Source organism: Fusarium phalaenopsidis (genome assembly GCF_050370095.1).
Source record: "Fusarium phalaenopsidis strain FUZ10S chromosome Unknown contig_32302, whole genome shotgun sequence".
In the NCBI taxonomy this organism is placed as follows: Eukaryota; Fungi; Ascomycota; class Sordariomycetes; order Hypocreales; family Nectriaceae; genus Fusarium; species Fusarium phalaenopsidis.
This window is the reverse complement of record NW_028145405.1, coordinates 2,378,096-2,398,851: the sequence shown is the minus strand read 5'-3', so window position 1 is coordinate 2,398,851 and position 20,756 is coordinate 2,378,096. Positions and strand designations below refer to the sequence as shown.

General features: G+C 53.6%; 5 protein-coding genes across 5 annotated transcripts; 2 read left to right on the top strand and 3 right to left on the bottom strand.

Annotated features, from left to right (window-relative positions):
• Positions 1–77: 77 nt before the first annotated feature.
• LRP88_08111 (uncharacterized protein) lies at positions 78–2,799 on the bottom strand (the record flags this gene model as incomplete). The annotated part of the gene is made up of 3 exons (XM_083244621.1): positions 78–575; positions 628–2,594; positions 2,667–2,799. 3 exons carry the CDS (start codon positions 2,797–2,799, stop codon positions 78–80), a joined length of 2,598 nt encoding a protein of 865 aa, XP_083099115.1.
• Positions 2,800–6,892: 4,093 nt separating this feature from the next.
• On the bottom strand, positions 6,893–9,306 carry LRP88_08110 (Six-hairpin glycosidase-like protein; the record flags this gene model as incomplete). Its single annotated transcript, XM_083244620.1, has 7 exons — positions 6,893–7,164; positions 7,233–7,445; positions 7,499–7,681; positions 7,800–8,231; positions 8,287–8,733; positions 8,781–9,100; positions 9,158–9,306. 7 exons carry the CDS (start codon positions 9,304–9,306, stop codon positions 6,893–6,895), a joined length of 2,016 nt encoding a protein of 671 aa, XP_083099114.1.
• A 2,994-nt stretch (positions 9,307–12,300) lies between these two features.
• LRP88_08109 (triose-phosphate transporter family-domain-containing protein) lies at positions 12,301–14,358 on the top strand (the record flags this gene model as incomplete). Its single annotated transcript, XM_083244619.1, has 3 exons — positions 12,301–13,071; positions 13,143–13,446; positions 13,502–14,358. The coding sequence occupies 3 exons, from the start codon at positions 12,301–12,303 to the stop codon at positions 14,356–14,358; spliced, it is 1,932 nt and encodes a 643-aa protein (XP_083099113.1).
• Positions 14,359–14,904: 546 nt separating this feature from the next.
• On the bottom strand, positions 14,905–15,999 carry LRP88_08108 (uncharacterized protein; the record flags this gene model as incomplete). Its single annotated transcript, XM_083244618.1, has 1 exon — positions 14,905–15,999. The coding sequence occupies one exon, from the start codon at positions 15,997–15,999 to the stop codon at positions 14,905–14,907; it is 1,095 nt and encodes a 364-aa protein (XP_083099112.1).
• A 2,673-nt stretch (positions 16,000–18,672) lies between these two features.
• LRP88_08107 (6-phosphogluconate dehydrogenase) lies at positions 18,673–20,664 on the top strand (the record flags this gene model as incomplete). Its single annotated transcript, XM_083244617.1, has 5 exons — positions 18,673–18,686; positions 18,912–19,055; positions 19,121–19,676; positions 19,734–20,168; positions 20,224–20,664. The coding sequence occupies 5 exons, from the start codon at positions 18,673–18,675 to the stop codon at positions 20,662–20,664; spliced, it is 1,590 nt and encodes a 529-aa protein (XP_083099111.1).
• Between the last annotated feature and the right edge of the window lie 92 nt (positions 20,665–20,756).

Sequence of the window (20,756 nt, the reverse complement as noted above, 5' to 3'; positions counted from 1 at the left end):
GTTGCCCAGGAACCCAATATGAAAGCAACCAACTCCAGCTCCTCTTCATCAGCTTGTACTGTAAGCAATATGTCAGTCTAGTAGTTGAGCTCGCCACCTCCACCACCAGAAACCTGGTCCAAATCTTCGTAGCTCTTCAGGCTTCGTCCCTGTACTGCCTCACGGGGACCTCCAGCAGCTCCGCCTGCGCCGTCTCCCCATCGAGAACCGCCCACACGGTTGCGGCCACCGTCGTAACGGTTTCCGCCACGGCGGTCATACGGACCAGATCGATACTGGCCACGGCCTCCGCCCATGCCTCCTCGGCGAATGGGTCCTCCAGAACGGTCGTCACCCATTGGGTTCCAGCCACCAGATTGCATATTCGCAAACATGGGAGTGAAGCCGCCAGGGGGCATAGGGAATCCAGGCATGCCCATCATGCCATTCATGGCAAAATTCTGAAGATTGAAACCACGGGGTGTGCCGGTGTTCGACTGGCCATTGGCAGGTGGGAAATGGCCATTCGAGTTGGCATCCGTCCTCGATGGTGCAATATGTGCAGGATCGATGACATATGCGTTGATTAGGTCAAACTAGAGATTCAGTTAGTTGGTGTTGTTCAGGTATCAGTAGGGGAAGACGGACCTCTTGCTTGATGCTCTCAAGCCACTCAGAATGGCGCTTCTCGACGTGCTTGCGCCAGAAATGCTCCTCCTTGAACAGCTTGGAACATTCTGGTGCCTTGCACCGCCACTTGTGTTCATCCTCTTGCTTGACATGCTTGGAAAGCTCCTCATCAACAGCCTCGTCCACAGGACGGCCGCCAAGCTTCCGGATGTCAACAGAGTGAGGGTCCAGGATCTGGGTCAACTTGTCTTCAAACGTCTTGACCCAGTTGAAGGCCCGGAGAAGCTGCTGCTCGGTCTTGTTGGACGCGTTTCGGAACTTCTTGTCCCCCTCGGCAGGTTCATTCTCTGGCTCCTCGGCTCCTTCTCCTCGCTTCTTGCCAGGGAAGGGCTCACCATTGGCGCTGGCCCGGGCCACCGCCTTGGCTGCAGAAGACAATGTGCTGCGTGGTCGGCGCAAGTGACCGCCTGGGCACTTGCGCGTAAGCTCGTGAATCGAGTCACTCTCAAAGACACAGAAGAAGCAGAAGTTGAAAACTCGGCGCAGGTACTCGATCAAGAGATCGAGCTGTTTCTTCTTGACTAGGAGATCTTCGTCATCAACCTCTTCGTCGTCCACGGCACCCTCTTCCTCCTCTTCTTCAACTTCAATCACACCATCTTCTTCTTCGTCCATGGCTTCATCCATGCCCACCTCGCGCGTCTTCTTGACCTTCTTGACCGGAGTCGGGGGCACGGCAGGCTGAAGCTGGCCAGCATTCCTCAAGTCTTCGACCTTTTCTTCAATCTTCAAGGTCGCCTGGAAATCAGAGCCAAACTCTTCCTCAAACTTGTTGACAATTCGCTGAACAAGAAGCAGATCCTTGTCAATGCGTTCAGGTGCCGAGAAAAGATCCCAAAGAGCCTTCTTGCGAGGGTGGACAGGCGGGCTGTGAACTCCAACATGGCAAACAAAATCACCCCGGACCTCGTCCTTGACCGTCTTTCCATTGATGGCTTCTAGAGCCTTGTCAGCGGTTGATACTGGCTGAGGCGACGTTATCTGCTCATCGCCGTCTTCATCCTTAGGGTCGACACGGTCAACTGGCAGTGCCGTTTCTGAAGAAGGGTGAAGCATGACCCATCCGATTCGGTGATAGCGCTTGCTGGGGTTGGGGTCAGAAAGAGAAAGCCACTTGAAGCCTCCCTCCTCCTCTCCGAGATGCTCCTTGCAGAAGGCTTCAAGGTTCTGACGGCTGACGTGGGGGGCGATAGTCTTGATCAAAAGAGTAGGCTGAAACTGATTCTCGTCTCGAATATCAGCACCGTTCGCTGGTACGAGATCGCCAACACCAAGAATCTCATTAGTGGCCGTCGCCTCGCCCTCTTCCTTCTCAACAACACCCCCGCTGCCATTGCTTTCACTCTTAGGAAGACCTTCCAAAGAGAAATCATCAAAGGTGCCAGACTCGAGGTCCTGTTCCCACTGACTGTAGGCGCCACGTCGGTGCTCGTTGAGTTTCGCCCGGAAATCATCACGGATTTCGGGGACATATCGCTCCTTGAACCACTGCTCCCTCTTGTGCTCCGAGACAAACGCCCGAGCCATCTTGGCCTGCAACTCCTCCTTGTAAGCGTCATAGGCCGCCTGAATCTTGGCCTTTTCCTTTTCACGGTCCTCTGGGCCACGGGCTCTCTCGGGTTCACGTCGACGACCAGTGCGAATTCGCTCCTTTTCTTCCTTGATCTTCTCATTCATTCTCCACCATTCACCAAAATATGAGAAGCCAACCTGGTACGGGAGCTTGACAGGATCGGCCAGTGGGTTGACTGTGACATTGCCGGAGGAGCTAGCCTCCTGGCCAGGAACATATCGATCAATGTTGGCGGGGGGTGAGGTGATACGACGTCGGTCGTCACGATCGCGATCGTCTCGACGAGATCGCGGCTCATAGCGATCAACTGTGGCGGGTGAGCGAGATCGGCGGCGGTCGCGACGTTCATGGCCTGGGAATGGTGAGCGGTGCTGTTCAGTGTGATACGAGCCAAGTCCAAAGGACTCGAGGTTGCACGACGAACCTGGTGACCTTCCACGATAAAAGGAATCGCCTCGATCGGCGCGATCATCTCGGGTGCGCGAGTCATCGCGACTCCAGCTTCTCTCAACGGGAGAGCGAGCCGAGGCATCTCGAAAAGAGGTGTACGAGTCCATTGTTGGTTTCGGTAAGGAGGACGCGACGTGGCATGGGAGTAGGTAGCTCTTTAAGGCAGAGACGAAAGTCAATTCTTCGGGGCGCAGGTGTCTGAAAGTGAATTGCGGGCTTTGCCGAGGTAGTGCCTATTATTTGGCAACATGATTGCGGTTAGAGAGACGATTCTGAAGAATGTTTGGACAAGGGATAGAGCCAGAAGCAAGAAAACAAGTAGGGATGCCAAAGAGGCGCCATGAAGAAGGTGGCTCGAGGGCGACGCGCCCTGAACGAATGACAAGAGATGAGAAGAAGAATGAGAATAGAATGAATGTGGCATGATGATGGTGGCAGGAGGACAGGGACGGCTGGGGGACAACGCGAGGCTGCGGATGCGGCTGGGTCGACGGTTTGAAACGTTGTAGAGGGAGAAGGGAAAGAGAGAGAAGGATACTCAAAGAGTATGGGGGAGACAAACTAATTGAATGAGCGCGACTTTGGCAATGAAGATGGCGCTGAGCTGGAGGAAGTCGCGCTCCAACAGGCCTCACCTCGGGGCGATAAACCGATACGAGGAAGTGAGGTCAAGTGAAGTTGAAGAAACTAAGTTTACGTTGGTTGGCTGGGAGCGAGTTGGAGGTTTGGTTTGCTGAGCTGGCCCAGCGCGCGCGCGATTTGAGTGGGGCCTGATTGTTTGACAAGGGGGCTCCTGCTCCTCCGATGGATGGACGTTTGCGACCGGCTGCGGGCCCTGATGCAGCCGTTCCGGGGAAGGTGTCGGCAGGTACGTACCTGCTTCACCAGTCCCGTCTTGGGGCATTGGGGCAATCACTGATTGCCTGGTCGCCGCTTCCCTGGGAATCTCCGGCCTCTGTCGGGCCAATTATCTTTTGGTATCGGTCGGTAACCGGCGAGTGTGCCTGGGAAGGAGCGTGGCGATCTCCGCCTGCACCTAACAAACAATCCGGGGGTGATTTCTTACATCATGTTCTGGCAACGCCTCTCCCACTCTTGCAAACAAGAGGCAAACAATAATGCAGCTGACCGCCATCAGAAGTGGTTCAGCTTCGACTTGTCACATCAATGCGATTTTCTAATATTTTTTGAATAATTACCACATCCACTTGCGCATCGAGCTCTTTCAATACTCCGCATCGTCCTCTGTCTTTCATCCTCGGCTTGGTGCAGATAGCTCCTCCCCCACGACCGCCCCACTCTTGCTAACCCATGATACAGCGCCCGCCTTCCACGTATGATAAGAGGTCGCGCAGCATATGAAACCCTTGAGTAGCCCATGGCTGTTAGAAGAATAACTCTTCAGAGCATTCAAAACTCCCGACATCTTTCTCCTTCATACTTTGGGGTTTCTACCGTTAGAAATGGCAAAAATGGATACGGATAGCGGCATCAACAGTTACCGCTATAATGTGGCGGTAGAGCACTTCAGGGCGAGAGAGTACCCTATGCTACAGGGTTCGTGTCTGAAATAAACGTTTCCATATTAAATACTAACTTGTTTAGACTCTGTGTACCTCGATCATGCCGGCACAACGTTATGCTCCAAGTCCTTAATGGACGGTTTCACATCCTCAATGATGGAAACGATATATGGCAACCCCCACTCTGCCTCCCCATCGTCCCAGAACTCAACCTCCCGAATCGAAGATGCTCGCATGAATTTGTTAAACTTCTTCGGAGCGGACCCAGCGGAGTACGATGTGGTGTTTGTTGCCAATGCCACCGCTGGTGTGAAACTGGTAGTTGACGCCATGAGAACTCTGCCCCAAGGCTTCTTATATGCCTACCACGAGGCTTGTCATACCAGCTTAGTCGGGGCTCGAGAGGAAGCTATCGACAGTTCGTTGATCGATGATGGCAACCTTCGATCTTGGTTAAAGGGGAACTCTCCCTTCATGGATACCGCCTACGCCTCACCACCCTCGACACTCTTCTCATACTCGGCCCAGTCTCACATGGATGGGAAAAGATACCCCTTAACATGGAGCAGAGATCTAAGAGAGGCTCACCGAAATTCGAAATCTGGCCTGCTCACATTGTTGGACGCATCCTCATTTGCCGCCACCTCCCGTCTCGATCTAAGTGATCCTAATATTACGCCTGATTTCATCGTCGTCAGCTTATACAAAATATTCGGATTTCCCGACCTTGGCGCATTGCTTGTTCGACGGTCTGCCGAATGGGTATTTGATCATCGAAAGTATTTTGGTGGCGGTACCGTGGACATGGTTGTGTGCGGAAAGGAGAAATGGCATGCACCAAAGTCGCATTCTCTCCACGAACGATTGGAAGACGGCACGCTTCCATTTCATAGTATAATTGCTCTCGATATTGCTATGAAAGTACACGAGCGATTGTTTGGAACCATGGATGAAATCAAGTCCCACACCTCGTACCTCAGCCGGCGACTGTTAAGGGATCTGATCGAGTTACGCCATGCTAATGGCGAGCCAGTCTGCGCAGTCTATACCAAGGACTCGTCTGGAATCGAATCATTGGGAACTGGCCCTGTCGTTTCCTTTAATCTGAAGAATAGCCGTGGTGCCTGGGTTAGCCTTACTGAATTCGAGAAGCTCGCAAATCTGAAAAAGATGCACATTCGAACAGGCGGATTATGCAGCCCGGGGGGTATTGCTTCAGCTCTTGGGTTACAACCTTGGGAGATGAAGAGAAACTTTTCTGCAGGCTTCCGATGCGGAGCGGAAAACGATATCATGTCAGGGAAGCCAACAGGCGTCATCCGGGCAAGCTTAGGTGCGATGAGTACCAAGGCAGATGTAGATCGCTTCGTCGATTTCATCAAAGAGTTTTATCTGGAAACCACATTACCAACGATCGAACCCATTATCAGCACTACGAGTCCAACAGTTATATCCGAGTCCCCTCGGCTCCAGGTGAAAACCATCACCATATACCCAATCAAGAGTTGTGCTGGCTTTTCTATCCCGCCCCGGGTTTCTTGGGAGATTCGACCTGAAGGATTGGCCTGGGATCGTGAATGGTGCTTGGTACACCATGGTTCCGGCCATGCGCTTAACCAGAAAAGATGCCCAAGAATGGCTCTGTTACGACCACGCATTGATTTCGACAAGGGAGAACTGGTGGTATCATACCACGGGAAGCGGCGTGACAACCACCCGCATCAGATTTCTATACCTTTGTCGGCCGATCCCTCAGTTATCGACTCAACACTCGACCGGCAACGATCAAGAGTATGCGGAGAAGAGGTATCTGCGCAGCTCTACACCTCAGAAAGCATCAACGGCTTCTTCTCGAGCGTTTTAGGGGTTCCGTGTGTCCTGGCACGTTTCCCTCCGGGTGGCCTCGGTTTGAAGAGTCGCCTTTCCAAGGCACAGATACAACGATATCAGCAGCCCAGCAGGATTCGGACTCTTCCAGGGGCATTTCCAGACGTGCCGTCGCCCCCCGACTCCGACTCGGAACATAAAAAGCCGGCAAAGATTTTGCTCTCGAACGAGAGCCCCATTCTCATGATACACAGCTCAAGTGTGGATAAGCTGAATAGGGAAATCATGAGCAGAGGTGGCAGCCCTGTGGAAGAACGAGTATTCCGGGCCAATATTGTTCTGGAACATGCTCCTGGCACCAAAGCATATACAGCCTTTGCCGAAGATGACTGGGGCTCTGTACACATTGGGCGCCAAAACTTCAAGCTCTTGGGTGCGTGTCACAGATGCCAGATGGTCTGCATTGATCAAGAGACAGGTGAGAAGAGGGAAGAGCCGTTTGTCACGTTAGCGAAGACAAGGCGTTTTGACGGCAAGGTCTACTTCGGGGTTCATATGCGACACGACTCTTTTGCTAAAGGTGACTGCACTACGAAGGATACACAGTACCCTACGATTGAAGTTGGAGATTCTGTGTCTGTGAAGCCGAGAGACTAGGTCGTTGGATGATTTGGGAAGAGACGGAAACGGATCTATGCAGTTGATACATGTGAATACGTCAATGAGATACTTTGATGCATTCATTACCCAAGACAACGATGATACAGTGCGCAATTAACAGGACAGGGTCATTCTTGAATAAGTCAAAGTGCCCCTTCACGGCTCACTGCTCTGAACCACAGATCCCGCATCACTTGAGCCTCTTCTCGGCCACGCGGTCGAGGTTGAACGCAGCACTGATCAAGGCGAGGTGACTGAAAGCCTGGGGCGTGTTGCCCAGCTGCTCGCCGCTGCGCGCAATCTCCTCGGAGAACATGCACAGGTGGTTGGAGAAGCCCAGCATGTTCTCAAAGAGGTTGACCGCCCGAACCAAGTACTTGGGCTCGTAGACGGATGCGCGGGTCATGGCTTCGACGAGCCAGAAGGTGCACATGCTGAATGCGCCCTCGTGGCCGCCTACTCCTAAATACGATCCCGCTACATTAGCTACTCTTCTGTCAAAGGGGGGTTCCTGTATCAGGGGACCTAACCGTCGTCGGAGAGCTCGGTGTCGTAGCGGTATACCAAGCCGGTGCTCGTCAGACCGCCCTTTTCAGGGGGCAGGAGGATGCGGTCGAGTGTGTTGAGGAAACGCGGATCACAAGGTGAGATGAAGAACACGAGGGGTGCAATGAGGATGGAAGAGTCGAGCATGGTGTTGTTCTGGAAGCTCTGTACGAAGGACTTCATCTTCTCATTGTATCCTTCTCAAGAGTTAGATCGTCCAAAACCACGACTGTGAAGTAACGGATCTTACCCTTCTCCATGACACGTTCGTAGAGATTGTCCCTTGCTTCCATCCACTTGGCACGGTTGGGACAGGGGAAACATCTCTTTTCTGCGAGACGAAGGCCACGGTCAAATGCAACCCAGAGCATGATCTGCGAGTAAGTAAAGTGCTGCTTGTTGTTGCGAACTTCCCAGATGGACATGTCGGGATCTGTTTTGTTAGAACAAGCCTTGTTTCATGCTGCCTCTTACTCACCATCAAGAATTGTCAAGACGTAATCTACGATTGGTTAGTAGAGTTTAAGCAACAAGATGGCTGCTCGACTTACCAAGAATGTCACGCACAGCCCTCCAGACGTCCCAAGGAACTGGCTTTCCGTACTTGTTGTACAGATAGATGGCATCCATCAGCTCACCGTAGATGTCAAACTGCTGATGAAACGCTGCGCCGTTACCAATACGAACAGGGCTGCTGCCACGATATCCCTCGAGGTGGTCCAGGGTGAGCTCGGGAATGTCAGTCTCGCCGCGGATGGTGAACATAATAGGCAGACCGCCATCTGGGCCTCGCGAGCGGACGAAGCGCTCCATGATGAACTCCATGTAGGCGTCAGCTTCGGCCTTGAAGCCAAGACGGAGAAGAATGTAGATGGTGAAGCTCGAGTCTCGGATCCAGGAGTAGCGGTAGTCCCAGTTCCTCACGCCGCCAATGGCTTCGGGGACGGAGAACGTGGGTGAGGCGATAATCGCGCCGGTAGGTTCTGCAATGAATCAGCATGAATATAGGAGAAATATGAATTTTGTTGGCATATATACCGTATGTCATCATCTTGAGAATCATCAAGCTTCTCGACACAACCTCTCTCCATCGGCCCTTGTACTTGGACTGCGAGATGAAGTTGTACCAGAAAGTCTGAGTATCGTGCTGCTGAGCATCCAAGACCTCGGTAGAGATATGCTCAGTGATATGGTTGTTGATATCATTTCGAAGGACAAAGGAGATGGCCTGGCCTTCCTGGATCTGGATGCGAGCAACAAGGCCCTCACCGGGAACTCCGGAGCGCTTCTCCTTCTTGAAGGTGATGGCGGGGCAGCTGTTCTCCTCCTCTCCCTTCTCGAGTGCAACATCGAGCTGGAGTTTGTAGTCCTTGCTGTGGAAAGCGGCGACCTTGCTCTTGGTATCAGATGATATGTGGCGCTCCTGGTAGAGGATGGTTTCATGCGGGTCCTTTCCGTAGTTGAACGAGGGGAAGATTTCAACATCTGGTCACGTTAGTTCCATCCATCTCTGAAAATAGTAGAGATGGTACCAAGAGTTAGACTGCCTCGAATGCATTCCACCCGACGAACCAGCCACTTCTTGAGCTCTTCCTGGACCTTGGTGGCCTCTCGGTAAGCGTTCAGCTTGTAGCCCCTAGTCATGACCTGGGCACTCTTCGGGCGAGGAAAAAAGTCCACCAGGTCCACGACTCCATCTTCATGAATGGATCTGGTCTGAAGGATGCAAGATGACGGCAGGTACTGCTGCTTCGTAGTGCAGTTAAAGTCGTCAGGGGGGGAGATAGAGAAGTGACCGCCCTTGTCCTTGTCTAACAACCGACAGAACACAGATGGAGAGTCAAAGTCGGGCCTGGAGAACGAGTTTTAGCTGAGGAACCTGAGGTTGAAGTCCAAATGCCATTCCTACCAGCACATAAAGTCGACGCTCCCATCGATTCCCACAAGGGCACAGGTGTGCATGTTGCCAATCATTCCATAGTCCTCAATTGGGAGGTATCCTCCCGTCTGAGCACGACGGGAGCCTCCTGGATGAGCGGCAGAGCATTGAGAAGCCATTTTCGGTGAGATGTTGCGAGTTGATGGACAGCTGAGGTTCTGAAGCTGGGTAGCTCGGGGATGATGTAATGGACTGTGTAAGTGCTTCCGCAGTGGAATCGTGCAGCCCCGAGAGTCCCGGCGAAGCAAAAAACTGGATCTGCGGATATACGGGAAAGATTGAGCAGTAACAGTATCTCAATCCCTTGAGAGGTTCCAGAGAGATCGTGAAAGAGAGCTGAAAGAGCATGCGGGGGATGGAGCTTATAAGCTTTCACGATGCTTGGCTCGCCCAGTGCAGCTCAAAGCTTGGTGTGGGTGACTAGACCATCACAGCGGCCATTGCCAAAAGCAGCACCCAACTTCTTGTCCACGTGCAACTCGACGACTAATAAGAGCTGACCAACAAATCAAGTCCTTTCTTCTTTTCAGTCTGACAAGCAGCGCATGCCGAGACTTGGGGACTGAGACTTGACTTCCAATGGCCATGGTTTGCTGGGAGCGCCACTGATGGTTTAGTCAGTATGCAGGTATCGCACTTTGGGCATTATAAAGACTTGGAGAAGGCATTACATGAATTTTACTAAGGTATTTATCAGAAAGCAAGATGGCGCACCTTTTCACCATTTATGTCCTAGGCTCTTTGAATCAAGGTGCTTAAAAGCGTCTCCTCTTCTGCTTCCATCACTCATGATGAAACGAATTCATGACTACCTAGATCGCATGCCCTCTCGCTTCAATCAATCGACCAAGGGATGTGAACACAGTAAAGTCAGGCAGGACTTGGCAAGGGAGTACGTCTCCAATGGAGCTCATATATGGTGAGCACCATGGCTGGCTACCCGGTATGTATGTGGAGGTCTGACCTGGCAGTCAACGATTCGACCTCAGCTTGATCAAAAGTTGGTAGGTATTAAGCCACAGCCATCGAAGCAAGGGGCCCTTTTGACCAATTCACTGAAACGCTACTCTCATACAACGTTCCATGGAGGTAAGCCGGTTTTATCCAGCACATTTTTACCATGTTGTGGCACATACCTCGATTCAGATGGGCGCTTAGGTGAGATGAAGATGAAGACGAAGAATTGAAGATGGGAATTGCTGAGAAAACTATTGGATGCTTAATCAACCCAATCGGTTCTTGATCAGGATACTGCTCATGGTAGCCGCCTCTACTCTGTGCACATCGTTGGACAACCTGGTTGACATCCACATAGTATCCGCAATGGCAATTGATAAAGACACAGTATCTATGACTACAAGTTCCAAGCACTGTTGCACACGGACACGGAAGGACGGCCATTGTCGTGCCAAGTAAACGCCATGGCGCAAAACAAGGGTCTCGGAGTCAATACGGCAAGTTTCCGATGATTGAGACATGAGCTCGTTGGCACTGGGCAGATGAAAGGACCGCTATCCGAGCTGCTCGATACTTGCCTGGCAATTAACTCTGAAAATGGCCAAATTCATGATTGTCGTAAACTTTGCAAAATCCCATGGAAGCCTGCATGATGGCTGACCAGGATCTTGGACCCCGGCTGGACCGGAGCGACAGTAGCTAGCTTGTCGCAAAGAACCGACTCCTGGCCGTTGAGCTGAACAGTTTACAAACGCAAAAGAGGCTGGGAGGTCAGGAACTTTCCATTCATCAATCAAGATGGTGCCTGGTTTTATGCAGGGTCTGACATGGCCGTTCCGATATCCGTATACGAGCCGGGGGCTTCTGTCCTCACCCCTGAAAGGGACGGGACCCGCTGGCTGCCTCAGACTGAAGCATTTCGCATGAGAAGAGCTCAAGTGCCGAGAATTTGATGGCAAGGATAGGGGGATGACGGATGATGAACGCAAAGGGACAGGAGTCCGAAAGTCCAGTTTTTGATGCGAGAGAAAGTACACGGACGGACACAGCGGCATGCATTAACGCCATCACATGAACTACTGTTGTTGTAGCGTCCACACGTGCGGAGGTGATCAGCAGCCTGGCTTATTGAAGATCGTTGATGCAATGTTTCTCCTCTTCAGGTCAAGACAGACACACGACCGACAGCCCTAGCCGTTCAAACCCCGCAGAGTCGATCGAACTGTGTGCGACTTGGGAGGTCATACGGCGATCGCTATTCCTCGTCGTTGTATTTTCTGGCCTTGGTGTGGCTGCAATCTGGAGGCGTCTGGTTTGTTTGCTGCCCAAGTACCTAGGTAGTCTTTGGCAGAAGTCTTTCCCTTGACAAGCTCACTTGCCTTATTCACCACTCGAGGACACTGGACAGCGCAACTGCACAGAAGACCTCTATTTCATCCGATCAAGTCAATGATCAAGTAAAAAAAAAAATGGTCCTACCCAAAAGGCGGCGAACCCATGCACTTTGTGCAAGCTCTCCTCGGACGGACCATGAACATGACCCCCGGCCAATCATGGCTCTTCCAGCCGTCTGGATACCGTGTCGCGTGCGGACGGACGGTGCGCCACGGGGTTCCGCGTAGCTCCACTCGACGGGCAGCGGACTCGACGGGCCCTTGGAAGAGACGAAAGAGAGGTGAGCATCCAGCTGACGTTATGAAGGAGGCCGAATACGCAGCAGAACTACGGAGCAGGTACCAGGGAAGCATCACCACCCATGGAAGACAAGCTCCCCCCCATGTCTCATCCTCCCGGTGTTCCAGTGTCCAGTGATCAAATTCCCGGCAAGGCGAGGTGTGACTGACAGTCAGTTCCAACCTGGGGCTTACAGGCTACAGCTGGGCATGCCCGCGCTCCGGCCCCCTACAACCGCCCCGCGACCCCAGCGACCGCAGCTCTATGACTACTCCAATCGTACTAGCTCCGCCTTTTGCATACGCTAGACCTGGCCTCCTCTTGGCTAACACACCCACAAACCAGCCAGCCAGCCAGCTCAGCCGAGTCCAGATCGCCCGTACCGTACAGTCCAGTCCGTCTTCCCTCCCCATCCACTCCAACAGGTCCAGTCGCTCGCATATGAAGGCCCCGTCCCCGTCTCCATTTCTTGGGTCTCCATCATGACCGCTCCCCCTTCACGATCCGACAATCTCCTACCCTCACCACCTCCTCCGACCGACTCCCGTTCTCCCTCCGAACCTCTTCTCCTCGTCGACGCATCTCTCCCTGTGTCAGCCACCAACAGGGCCCCTGGCCATAACTCCACGGACCTCGATCCTTCAGCACAAACATCATCACCATCAACATCAACAAACCCAGCTTCAAGAGGAAGATCAGCAAAACTGAGGTCCAGAGGAGGAGGCGAAGCAGTGGCCGGTCCGTCTCGCTCTCCGGCCGCCAGGTCTCACACCGGCGAAGACTACGACAGTGACACCGACGACCACGACATCGAGATGGAGCCCCTCGCCGAACACCGTCGCCGTCGAAGTAGCCAGATCAGCTCTGGTGGTCGCCCCGTCGGCTCACCTAGCAGATCCCGCGCCACCTCTGGTCGCGGCCCAGCGTCAAACGGTTTATCTGACGAGCCTAAGATCTCAGAGGAAGATCTTGACGCCAATGGCTTTGCGATCCGCAAAGACGAGTCGGGGGATGAGAGCTACAGCGACGAGGACCTGCAGGACGACGAGGAGACGGGTCTGACCCGCAAGGACCGGCACAGGAAGCAGAAGAAGCGCAAGAGGAATACCCAGCTGGACCAGCGCATCGCGAGGGGGAACAACGACATCTCGGCCGAGGAGCGCAAAGAAGCAGACAAGAGCGTCATCAAGAGCCTTCTCATCAATGGCTTTCTAATCCTCTTGTGGTATCTCTTTTCCTTGTCAATATCCATTGTATGGCCCCCCCTTTTCCCACAGCGCCGCCCCCTTCTTTTGAGTTTCAATTGCTGACAATGTGGCTCCAGTACAACAAGTGGATGTTTGACGAGGACCGCCTCAATTTCGCCTTTCCACTCTTCACCACGTCCATGCACATGGTGGTGCAGTTTATACTCTCCGGCCTCGTGCTGTATTTCATTCCCTCACTGCGGCCGGGTCGCGGCGGGCATCAGTCTGATCTGGGGAGGTCAAGACACGACGAGGAGCCAAAATCTTATGGCATGACCAAGATGTTTTATCTCACCAGAATTGGCCCTTGTGGCGCCGCCACTGGTCTTGATATTGGACTGGGAAACACGTCTCTGAAGTTCATCAGCCTTACTTTTTACAGTATGTGACCAAATTCTTGACTGCTGGTCGTTCGTGTGTCTAACTATTCTCACAGCCATGTGCAAGTCCTCATCCCTTGCATTCGTCCTTATCTTTGCTTTCCTTTTCCGTCTCGAAACTCCAACATGGCGCCTCGTTGGCATCATCGCCACCATGACCATGGGTGTCATTCTCATGGTTTTCGGTGAAGTCGAGTTCAAGCTGGGTGGCTTCGTTCTCGTCATCTCGGCCGCCTTCTTCTCCGGTTTCCGCTGGGGTTTGACCCAGATCCTCCTCCTCCGCAACCCTGCGACCTCGAATCCCTTTTCTAGCATCTTTTTCCTCACTCCCGTCATGTTCCTCGTGCTCATTTCCTTGGCTATTCCCGTAGAGGGTATTGGAAATCTCATTGAAGGTTTCAAGGTCCTTGCCAACGAATGGGGCGCTGTCATGGCCCCCCTGTTCCTCCTCTTCCCTGGATGCATCGCCTTTTGTATGACGGCATCCGAGTTCGCTCTGCTGCAGCGTACCTCTGTCGTCACACTGTCCATTGCTGGCATCTTCAAGGAGGTCGTCACTATCAGTGCGGCCACCGTCGTCTTCCACGACCGCCTCACTCTCATCAACTTTATCGGTCTGCTCACCACCATGGCTGCCATTGTCGCCTATAATTACATAAAGATCAGAAAGATGCGACAAGAGGCACAGGAGGATGTTCACGGCCGTCATCTCGCCGAGCAAGATGAGCCCGACTCTCCATCGAGCCAGAGCAGCGGCATTATAGACCGTGATGGTGACACAGATGGAGAAAACGCCGCCTTTTTGCGAGACAGCATCGACCGACTCGACACGGTCACAGCCGACGGCGACTTTCAGCCTTTGCTACAACCAACGTCAACGGCCAATGACCGTCGGCATGATAGATCCGACTGAGCATTCGTTTAGCGTACCTATTTCTTTTGGATATTATGGCTTGTGTATCACGACTCATCGGGCTAGCTTACTTATCGAGATGAAGCTCCGACCCCGACCCCATCTATTTTGTACTATATAAATAAACAAGTGAGCCACAGGGGTGGCATGGTGATTATCTAGAAAGGAGGGAGTGATTCGTCATGTAAAGACGGACAGTAGAAGAGAAGGAGAGGATGGGCAATGGAGATGCATACTTGGGAAGACATGGATATCAAGCTTGGCATAAGACCAGAGCAGGCCAGGGACCCCAAGATACCCCAATACTGATTCTATGAGAACTGGATCATGATCATAGACATTCGTTCACATAATCACGTCTCTAGGCATAGTCTAGTGATGTCAAGAATTTCATCGTTTTGAATGTCATGTTTTCAAGCTGTTTCCTAACTGCCGGTGGCCAAGCCTTCGAATCTGCACACTCCACGGCTGGGTATGAGGGAACCCACGCAACGCCAAACACCATATAATATATACCAACCAATACCTTATCCAGATATTAATATCCTAGCCAAGCAGCCTGAGACCGTTCTTGGTCTTCTGTCCAGGCTTAACCACGCCGCCGCCGCCAATGGGGCCTAGGCTAGGTTCGTAGCCACCATTACCGCTACCACCACCTCCATGACCACCCTTCTTGTGGTTCTTGTTCTTCCTGTTGTTTCTATCCTTGTCCTTGGCATTGGCCACTTTGATCTCGGTGTTGGCCTTGCGGACCACGACAGGGTGGCTCTGAATGTACTTGCCGTTCATCTCCTTGGCGGCCTGGAAGAAGTCGTCGGCGTCGCTAAAGCTGACGAAGCCATAACCCTTGGACTTGGACGTACGCTTGTCGCGGATGACGCGAGCCTTTTGTACTGAGCGCCAGCGGGAGAAGGCCTTGAGGAGGGCATCGTCTGTCGTCTCACCGGCAAGGTTTCCGACAAAGAGGCGCAGGTGGGAGGGGTCCCATTCAAGCAGTGTATCGTCCGTCCACTTCTTGCCGCCGCCCTCGCGCACAACTGTCTTCTTCTTCTCCTGAGCAGCAGAAGCAGCACTCGCGGCACCGACGGGTTGGGTATCAGGCCTGGGTGCGCTAGGGCCCGCAGGCTTGTCGCTCTTCCCATCAGTCGCGTCGCGGCTCACGTAGGCGCTCTGCCACTGGGCAATCTGCGCAGCCATCTCGGGATCGTAATCGTTACTAGCCATACCGGGCGTGGGAAAGGGATTTCGGATCTGCGGAGCTGCGCCGTAGCTCGGCGCGCCGTAACTTTGAGATCCATAACTCTGAGGTCCGTAGTTTTGAGCGCCGTAACTCTGGGGTCCGTAGCTCTGCTGCTGCTGCGGCTGTTGAGGGTATGAGTAGGAAGTAGGCGCGCCCGAGCTCACCGCGCCGGGAGTAGAGCCGGTCGGATAGGAGGAGTAGGAGGGCGCATATTGGGCAGCTGGAGCAGCGGTGGTGGCCGGGTAGCTCGAAGGGCCGGAGTATGTCGGCGGGGCGCTCGAGTACGCTGGTTTCGAGGATTGAGCCGCTGAAGAGAACGCGGGCTTGAAGCCGGCCTTGGAGGCTGGAGGTCTCGGTGGGAGAGAGCTGTTGCTGATGCCTGGAGGGGGAGGGTACGCCATGATGAATACAGCGAAGAAAACGGGAGGCGGTGTGTGTTTGCGTGTGAAAACGTACCTTGAGCCAAGTTCTGCTCAAAGTTCCTCTTTCAAGAAGTCGCCCAGTACCTGCAGCCGGTCGTTGGAGATGTCGAGACGGTGTTGCGGTGTTGCAACGTCAAGTCGTTGTTGATGATGGTGGCTGGTGTATGGAAGAAAATGGATGATTGATAGCCTTCTACGATTCGCCTCAGCCTCGGCCAGTGCTTGGCATAGAAAAAAATGGGTTCGGTGAAAGGTAACCGTCACGTGATGGGGGTCAAGGTGAAGAAGGTGACCCCCACGAACTTCACCTCAACTGGATACAGGCTGGTCAGGATGAAAGCTTGGGATTGACAAAAAGTGAGGATTTCTATCACGAACGAGACTGCGACGGATAAGAAAAAGGCTCATTTCCGTTTAAACCGTCCAAATTGGGGGGACATTGGTTTCCGTCGCATCCGTTGGAAGTGCAACAGGAGTTTCCGCTGAGCAAGCAATGGGGTGTCCTTTATACTTGGCCGGAAAATGGATCTCCGGCTTGTGCACTGCCCGTTGACCTGGGGCCTGCTGCCCCGTATAATGGCACGTCTCCACGGGAGAATTGACTCGGGATGGATGGATATGCAAGAACGGTGAGTCCTGTGGCTAAATGGTGCTGTGGACACCTTGACCTTGGGGGTGGGGGTTGGTGAGGCTTCAACGCATCCCAGTTGGGCAGGTTCTGGAGCTCAACTCAAAGATGCGCGTTGGGGAGCATGTGGTTCACTGGATACTGAATGAGTGTCCAGACTGGTCATGTCGATTGGCCGCCGGGCGATGTTGAAACCGCGAAATTGACCCATCGACGAGTCCTGGGCGGCAGAAGTTGACGGCTAATTGGAGGCATGGAAAAGAAAACCTGAAGGGATTACCACTTACAGGTTAACGTTAGAGAGGGGTTGGGTTTATGGGCGGCTCCATGAGGAGCCGAGTCAATCTGAACTCCGGACTTTAGACTTGAGCCAGTCAGCGCGGGATGAAAGAGACTCGTTTGGCCACTCATATTTGTAAGAGGCCGCCTCGCCTGGGCATCGTCGCCTCTGGTTCGTCATGAGCGACTTCGGACATTGATGAGGCTGGCACTGGATGGGTGTCAAAACTCGGTGCCAATGCCGCACGAGCGATGCAACGCCCGCCTGAATCTCCGGATGAAAATCCGCAGGTGGAGCCAATGCTTGGTCAGACGGGAGGAGCATCCATCGCAAAGCAGAACCATGCTGCTGGGCGTGCGGCCTTTTCTGGGCTCCTCCTCCATTCTTCTTTCTTCCTTTTCGGGGCTATCGGTTCAGAATCCCAGGTTAGAGCGTGTTGGGGCTCGGGCTACTGTCCGATGATGGACTCGATTGGCACGGCAGTGGCAAGGACGGCCCCGGAGACGTGGGTCCCAACATTCGGGCGACATGGCTCCGTGGACGTGGGCCATGAGGAGGGAAAAAATGAGCCATGGGACGGTGTATCCCAACAAGCCGCGAGCGAGCAGTCAGAGCAAGGGACACGCGCCATGCATAACAACTGAGGAGGTTCTGAGACTGAGGGGGCCAACTGGCCAAACAAGTTCTGAGACGGAACGCGGCAAGCCAAAAAGGTCAGACACATGTATCCGGCGAGATTTGTATGAGATTTGTATTGCTTGTGTCACGGTTTTAAAATTCTTGGTAAGCTCCAGGTGAGTGAGACTGCTGCACCAAGGGGTAACGCCGTGGCAGCACCGCCAAGTCGTCATAACTTTGGAGCTGAGGGGGGGCTGGAGGGGCAATGCTAGAGGGTATGTGAATGGGGGGAGGTCCTGGAACTCGGTGTCCGTGGCTGAATGGACCCCTACAAGGTGCTTGCTTGTGCTGCACCGCATCCTTGCAAGGTGAGGTAGCTTGGTTATCGCACAGCACTAGGAGGAGGGGGAGGGGCATCAGTCATGATGATGAGGTGGGATGTGATGCTGGGTCGAGAAGTGGTATTCTCTGTCAACAGAGAAACGCTCAAATCAGATTGATGCCAGTGAGGAGAAGAGCAAGAGATTGATAGATAAATGGCGCAAATAATTTGTAATTGCCTATCAAACCAGCCAGGGAGCAAGCATCTCGTCTCCCCAATCCTCCGTTTGGGTCGTCTAAAAGGAAAATGTAAGAAACAACTCGTCGGCCGCACCGCAGCGACGATGACGATACGCAGTTGGGAAGCCCCGCCAATCACTGCGGATACCCACCCCATTCTTGGCGCCGCGCCCGGCCAAACTTGACCATGTTTGAGCGAGCTCCCTCAGACGGACGGCCGACAATTGAGCCCTCAGCGTGCGGTAATGCTAAGTTGAGCGAGAGAGCGGAAAGATGTACGGAGACAGCGGGGGCATTACGGCGCAAGGTACCGAACCGGCGGAGTTCCATGCCATCCATGCCATGGGGTGTCGCCAGCTTGCTTGTGACAGCATTGCGCATATGTAATAACACGGCCCTGTCGCTCCCTCCCACCTTGATCCACGGTCCTCACTATTTCTCGACAACCTTCTTCCATCTCTCACCTTCTTCTTCCTTTTCCTCTTTTATTCCTCAAACTCTGCAACCGCTCTCAACCCTTCTATACCCCGTCGAGCGTCAATCAAGCATCAAAAAGTAGCCCATCATGTCTGGCCCTGTGTAAGTCCACTTCACCCCTCCATCGCGCACCTTCACCTTCGTTCCTCACGATTTACCCCACCACCCCGCCCCAGAGTTCCCATGGTGATGCTCTGATGGCCTCATTCCGCGCGCTCCGGGCTCTGCGAGAGAGAGGCAATCGCTGCTATGAGCTTGCGCCTGGAGTATCTGAGCGGCCTGGTTCAGCTCTCTCGTCGTGAACTTGGCTCATGGTTCTCGAGGCAGAGCTCGTCTTGCGAACCTCAAGCTGGGCGGCGCTCAACAATCCCCTTCCTCCACCTCACCTTTAAGCTCTGCAGCAGTTCAAAATACCACGAATGCTGACCATGCTCCAAGTGCGGATCTGGGCCTCATCGGCCTCGCTGTCATGTAAGTGAAATCTCCCAAAATGTCCGGCGCTGCCGGAAATCCCATGTTACTAACACACCTCGCAGGGGACAGAACCTTATTCTGAACATGGCCGACAACGGCTTCACCGTCTGCGCCTTCAACCGAACCGTCTCCAAGGTCGACCGATTCCTGGAAAATGAGGCCAAGGGCAAGTCCATTGTCGGCGCTCACAGCGTCGAGGAGTTTGTTGGCAAGCTCAAGTCCCCCCGCCGTATCATGCTCCTTGTCCAGGCCGGCCAGGCTGTCGATGACTGGATTGAGAAGCTCCTGCCTCTCCTTGCTGAGGGCGACATCATCATTGATGGTGGCAACTCTCACTTCCCCGACTCCAACCGCCGCACCAAGTATCTTGCTGGCAAGAACATCCGCTTCGTCGGCTCTGGTGTCTCTGGTGGTGAGGAGGGTGCCCGATATGGCCCTTCCATCATGCCCGGTGGCAACGAGGAGGCCTGGCCTCACATCAAGGACATCTTCCAGGCTATCGCTGCTAAGAGCGACGGCGAGGCCTGCTGTGAGTGGGTCGGCGACGAGGGTGCTGGTCACTACGTCAAGATGGTTCACAACGGTATTGAGTATGGTGACATGCAGCTCATTTGCGAGGTATAGAACTCCATCATGCGGACCCAATTGCACGTGAGACTGACCAGGCGAATACAGGCCTACGACATCATGAAGCGCGGCCTCGGTCTCTCCAGCAAGGAGATTGGCGATGTCTTTGCCAAGTGGAACAAGGGTGTTCTGGACTCGTTCCTCATTGAGATTACCCGTGACATCATGTACTTCAACGACGACGATGGCACTGCCCTCGTTGAGAAGATCCTCGACAAGGCCGGCCAGAAGGGAACTGGCAAGTGGACTGCTGTAAACGCCCTCGACCTTGGCCAGCCCGTGACCCTGATCGCTGAGGCCGTCCTTGCCCGATGCCTGTCTGCCATCAAGGACGAGCGAGCTGTCGCCTCTACCAAGCTTGAGTTTGTCAGCCGTGTGACCACCTTCGAGGGTGACAAGGAGCAGTTCCTCGAGGATCTCGAGCAGGCTCTCTATGCTTCCAAGATCATCTCGTATGCCCAGGGCTTCATGCTCATGCAGGAGGTAAGCTTGTCCACTACAAGATATTCGACCGAATTATGACTTACACAATTTCTAGGCCGCCAAGGAGTTCCACTGGAAGCTCAACAAGCCTTCCATTGCCCTCATGTGGCGTGGTGGCTGCATCATCCGATCCGTCTTCCTCAAGGACATTACCTCTGCCTACCGCAACCAGCCTGACCTCCAGAACCTTCTGTTCGATGACTTCTTCCACAAGGCCATCCACAAGGCTCAGCCCGGCTGGCGAGACGTTGTCGCCAAGGCTGCCCTCCTTGGTATCCCTACTCCCGCCTTCTCCACCGCTCTGTCGTGGTTCGATGGCTACCGCACCAAGGACCTCCCCGCGAACCTCCTCCAGGCTCAGCGTGACTACTTCGGTGCCCACACCTTCCACATCAAGCCTGAGAACGCCAGCGACAAGTACCCCGTCGGCAAGGACATCCACGTCAACTGGACTGGCCGCGGTGGCAACGTGTCGGCCTCTACCTACCAGGCATAAGGGATATTTTGTGAATGGGGTAGCAATGGTTATCTAAGTTAAATAGGGTCGAGTTATGTGAAGCTCGAAGGCTGCGTCACATCAAAAGCGTC